The sequence below is a fragment of the Austrofundulus limnaeus genome, unplaced genomic scaffold (genome assembly GCF_001266775.1).
Source record: "Austrofundulus limnaeus strain Quisiro unplaced genomic scaffold, Austrofundulus_limnaeus-1.0 Scaffold435, whole genome shotgun sequence".
NCBI classification, from domain to species: domain Eukaryota; kingdom Metazoa; phylum Chordata; class Actinopteri; order Cyprinodontiformes; family Rivulidae; genus Austrofundulus; species Austrofundulus limnaeus.
In genome coordinates, this window is record NW_013952837.1 from 15,010 (window position 1) to 20,833 (window position 5,824).

The following is a 5,824-nucleotide window of genomic DNA, read 5'->3' on the forward strand; positions in this document are numbered from 1 at the left end:
GGTCAATGCAGGTCAAATTATACAGTAATACACAAAAACATAATGAATGCGGGAGAGAAAATATGGCGTAAGTTTAATAGTAAAGAAAACAGATTGATGAAGCATTCACAATGGAGGTAGGCTGGCAGTAATGGTGAAATGGTTAAGGGAGTTCATTCCAGAGCCTGGGGGCCACAGAGGAGAAGGCACGGTCACCACGGGTCTTAAAGCGAGTGAGGGGAACCATAAGGAGATGTTGATCCTGTGAGCGGAGGTCTCGTCTGGGGTTTTATGGTGAAATGAGACTTTTAACGTATTCTGGGGCTTGGCCATGAAGAGCTCTGAAGGTGAGGACCAGGATTTTGAACCTGATTTTGAACTGAACCGGAAGCCAGTGAAGTTCTGCTAGGATCGGGGAGATGTGGGTGAATTTGGAGGTTCGAGTTAGGAGCCTTGCTGCCGAGTTTTGGACAAGCTGAAGATGATTTAACTGTTTCTGGTTAAGACAGGTGAAAAAGCTATTACAATAGTCTAAGCAGGTAGAAATGAAGACATGAATTACCATTTCCAAGTCTGAAGTAGACAGCAGGGGCCGGAGTTTTGAGTTATTACGGAGCTGAAAATAGCAAGTGGAAACCAGGTTCTTTATGTGTTTATCCAGTGATAGATCTGAGTCTAGATTTACTCCCAGGTTGCGCACATTCTGCTTAACAGTTGAACCCAAAGAGCCGAGATGTTCTTTTATCTTWGGGATTTTATTTTTCAGGGGCCAGGATCAGTGTCTCTGTCTTACTGGGGTTTAAAAGTAACAAGTTGTCAGACGGCCACTGGTTAACTTTTGTGACACATTTTATGAGAGGTGAGCTTGTGTGTGGTGGAGTCATTAAAGGAGCAGTATAACTGCACGCCATCTGCATAGAAATGGTAGGAGATGTCTGGAAAATTTTTGATGACCTCAGTCAGGGGGTGGATGTAGAGCAGGAATAGAATTGGGTCCAGGATGGAACCCTGTGGAACTCCGCAGGTGAGTTTGGCTGAGTCAGAGAGAGATTGACCTAATAAGACTGAGAAAGAGTGGTCTGAGAGGTATAGTAAAAGTAAAAATATCTTAACAGAAAATGACTTTGGTAAAAATTAATTTCACTGATAAAAATGTACTGAAGTAGAAGTCATAAAACTGTTCCCCCAATCATAAAAGTACTTACAGTATTTACATACTCTAAGAAATGAAGTTAAATTTACTGAACCAAACTAGTTCCACTAACCAAGTTGAATAAATTACATTTACTCAGTTTAGTGGATCCAGTTGACAGAATTATTTGACTTCATTTTTAGAGTGCAGAAACATCTCTTCATGATAAGTTATAATATGAAGGCAAGGAAGAAAAGTCTCATGAGTTATGATACAAGATTTGCAGTTAAAAATCAAAGGAAAAAAATACAATACAGTTGTGTGAACAGTGGCACTGAAATAAAAAAGGGAACAGAAATGGCTATATAGAAAGAAGGATTAGATCAGGAGAGAAAGACCAGACACATAGTTTGGACATGTTCAGAAGAGACACAGTTGGTGTTTTGATTTATAGATGTTAATAATGCAGCTGTCAAAGACAAACAAGAAGGCAACAGAGGACATATGAATATGGAGTGAACCATTTCTAGAGACCTGAGTCTTATTTAGGACATTAATACCTAAAACAAACCTTATACATACTCTTTGTGCTACAACTCTGTGGTGCACAAGTCGACAGGGTGCTGGGGACAACATGGGCCAAGGTCGATATGCAGATGGGCTTGGACCCCGGTCATAACTGCCTCACACTTTTAGTTAAGCTTGTAACTTGTAATAAGTTTTAAAGTAAAAAATGTAAAAGTATTATTTTTATGTTTTGAATGTAACAAAATAAAAGTTTTGATTAAAAAAACTTGGTAAAATTACAGATATTCAAAACAGTACTTAAGTACTGCAACAAAGTAAAAGTACTTAGTTGTGGATAACTCTCTGCTTCTACCACAACAAATTTGATCACAGTATCTTTAAAATTCATAGATTTTTTTTTGTCATATTTGTGATAGCTACATTTAATTAGCTGTACTGGCTTTATTGAAACTGGTTGAATGATTACTTTCTGCAAGTTTTATTCAATTTCATCCAGTGGTTCATCTGATATTTTGGTAGAAGTCAAATAATAATAAACACCTGAAGTTCAACTGTGTACTTTTGTTTGGTTTGGACAGACAGTACCTGGTGCTTGAAGAGGCAAGCCATTGTCCAGACCTCTGGGCTTGGTGGTGACAAACAGATAGCAGAGGACACACAGAGTGATGATGAAGGCAAGAAGGACCACAGCTGCTACAGAGAGACCAACAAGAGCACCGAGGCTGGAATCAGAAGGAGGAAGCAGAGCTCAGCAGGAAAACAACAACAAAAGACCTGCAGACACACTACATCAGATCAAAAGAGAAAACCCCTTCACACCACCAGAGCAATTTGTGTGTACAGATACCTTCATCATTTCTGTGACCCATTTTTTGTTGTCCTTTACAGTTTTCTAAACAACTCTCAAAAACAAGACAGTGGTATTAAAGACTTCTATATTACACTTTTACCTGAGACCATTTGTTCAGTTTGTCACTATTTCTATGTTTGTCTATGAATATGTGTGTGCTGAACACCAACCCTATCAGCATATTCAACAGCACAGAGCTTCACCTTTTTCCTCACTTTGTCACAGCCTTAATCCAAAATGGATTCCATAATTTTTTTGCCAAAAGTTTTAAACATAATAACAAAGTGAAAAAGTGTTAAAATGTTTGCAAATTTATTGAGAGAGAGAAAAAAAAGAAAATAAAGAATATACAACATAAATGTAAATATTCGCAGCCTTTCCTCAATACTTTTTTGAAGCACTTTTGGCAACAATTTCAGTCTCAAGTCTTTATGTGTGCGATGCTATAAACCAGTTGCACTTATTTTTGAGCATTTTCTGCCGCTCGCCATTCCTGCAGAACCTCTTCGAGTGTTGGTGTAGCTATTTTCAGATTTCTCCAGAGGTGTCTGATCGGTTTTAAGTAAGGCTTCTGGCTGGGCCACTCAAAGACATTTACACAGTTGTTCCAAAGCCATTTTGTTAGTTTGGCTGTGTGCTGAGGGTTGTTGTCCTGTTGGAAGATGAAACTTTGTGTCGTTCAAAGCGCTCAGGGGCAGGTAGTCTCCTTCTTATCGTCTTCAGTTCATTTTTTTAAAATACAGAACCAGATCACAACAAAAGTCATTTATGGTTACCTTTCCTACAGAACAGGTCTAGACTTTGATCCTAAAATATTCAAGCTAACTTTTTACACTTTGTAAAAACGTGATATTGTGTGGTGAATTTTGAGCGGAACAAAGGATTTGATTCATTTTGTCAGAACGGTGAAGAGCTTTGAGTATTTTCCAGATGTGCCGATGGTGCTGAGGCTGCAGGTGAATTGGTCTGCTGGGAGTTCACTGAAGACCTGGTCTGAATAGACATACTGATCAAGCTGACTCATACATTCAGCAAAAAAATAGTCTTTGTAGTCTCGGCACATCAATACATTTGTGTTTTAACACAGGTGGGTTTCATGGTCCTGTTGAGAAAACAGAAACAAACATCATGTACCTATGATTATTATTATTATTATTATGTATGATTAATACTACCTGTTGCTTTGTTCTTTTACAGCGATGTGTCATTTTTCAGAAAAAGTTATTTTGTAAGCCTAAAAATCAAACCTATTTGGCTAGCTTAGAAAATAAGTTGGAGAAATATGTAATGGTATAATGTGTATTTACGATTTGTTGAAGGAGTTTAACCTTTATTTATTTATATTCTTTTTGTTTTTTGTTGTTTTTGTTGTCATTTGAAGACTATTTTTGTTTAAATTATTTTTTTCGAGAAAAGGGGCAGATATAAGATTTTTTCTTCTGCTACCTTTCATTTATGATTTGTATTTTTATTGTATAAAGAAATTATGTTGTTTATTTTTTTTTATAAAAAATGAATGAATAAACTGAACTAAACTAAAAGTTTTCCATTCATAAAACTGATGTCACGGATAATAAGATACAAATGACTGACAATTATTTACTATCACAGCCTGGTACTTACAGGGTAAGAAGTTATTTCATAATACAGCCCATTTTCTGTACAAGTACTCATTAAGTACGAGGTTTGTTTACTGTAAAAGTCAGACCTCTTGCTGTTTTTTTTCTAAAGGGTTTAAAAAGAGGAGTTAAAAACACTAATGTCAAGATGTCTCTGTCCATGTGTGTCTATCTGTTCACGTATTTAAAAAAAACACTGACTTGAGCCACATCTACTAATTAACTTCTGAAGTCAACCCCATTCAAGATGGCTCCAGTTATTTACCCTAAACAAACAACAACAACAAAAAAAAAAGAGAGAGAGAACAGTAAATTTTAATGAGCTGTGTTTGTTTTGTTCCTTTTTGGCTCTGTGTTTTTTTTTTTTTTTTACTAGTTTTTGTGTTTTCTTTTCTTTGAGCACTTCTAGTATTTCTTTAGTCCTCAGTACCTGCTCCTCCACACCTGATCCTTCTCCCCAGGTGTGTCTCATTAGCCCACATTATAGTAACTATGTACATTTACGTTGTTACAGTCAGTGGTGGGCACAGTTCCATAAAGCACTAAAGCACTAATAGGGGAACTAATTTCTTGATTAGTGCTTTAGGGCTTTTGCTAATTTTAAAATGCATTTATGGATTAGCACTTGTTAAATTTATAGGCTAAATTTAGAAGCACTAACTGAGGTCTATAGATTAGTGCTGCCCACCACTGGTTACTTAAATAATTCTTTGTAAGATTTGTACTTTGCCACATATTTTTTAAATCATAGCTTTAACTTTTATTTTGTTACATTCAAAACATAAAAATGATACTTCTTCACTTTAAAATTTAACACCTGCTACAAACTTACATATGACAGAACTCACCTTGAAGGATTGTTTATTCACTCTAAAAAATTCAATGTTGAATTTATGTAACCAAGTTATGCCAACTCGTTTCACTAAACTGAGAAAATGTAAATCCGTTAATTCATCTTGGTTTAGTGGAACCAGTTTGGTTACGTAAATTCAATATTTCATTTCTTAGTGTGTGTAAAAGCACTTTTACTTTGATTATTGTGAGCACTTTTATGACTTATATGTACATTTCTTATCAGTGAGATTAATTTTAACCAAATCTGTTAAAGTATTTTTACTTCTACTTAGTTATTTAGTTCAAGTATATATCCTTTTGGTTTTCCTTCGTATTCTCTGTGTTTTCTCATGTTCCCTGTCGGTGCATTGTGCTTTCTACAGTCAGCTCGATTTGTAATCCCTTGTGTTTGCTCCCAGTGGTTTTTGTAAGTAAGTTTTCAGCTGCCACGTCAACGTTTTCCTTACGTTACAATAAATTGGTTTCTTTTTACCTTCAAGTCCTGGAGTCTTTAGATGCCTGCTCCATGGGTTGTTTCTTAACAAACACCAACATTTATTACAGTAGAAGCTGAGAGTTGTCCTCAACACATCCAAGCATTAACTGACCGCACAAAATCTGTTTTTAAAACTGGAGTCAGCTACATTTATACTTCATGCATCCTGGATTTTAATGAAAGTTTTTTGATTAACCTTTTGAATCAACCCAATTCAAGATGGCTGCCACAGCCAACTGACAGAAGAGCAGCTTGAACTCTGGTAGTAGCTATGAATCATCCACAACAGATAATCTTAGCATAACACACACAAAAAACAAAACTTTCTATAATAAAAATCGTATTGATTCTCTTTATGTAGAAGTTTGGCAGGAAAGGCTGGGAGA

The 5,824-nt window shown here is 36.1% G+C and overlaps 1 protein-coding gene across 1 annotated transcript in view; it reads right to left on the reverse strand.

Annotated features, from left to right (window-relative positions):
* LOC106529295 (membrane protein FAM159A) overlaps window positions 1–2,354 on the reverse strand; it is a gene marked incomplete at its 5' end in the record, with an annotated part of 7,274 nt that extends 4,920 nt beyond the window's left edge. Inside the window, 1 exon segment of the mRNA XM_014024670.1 lies at window positions 2,225–2,354. Coding sequence (XP_013880124.1) covers window positions 2,225–2,354 — 130 coding nt within the window.
* Between the last annotated feature and the right edge of the window lie 3,470 nt (window positions 2,355–5,824).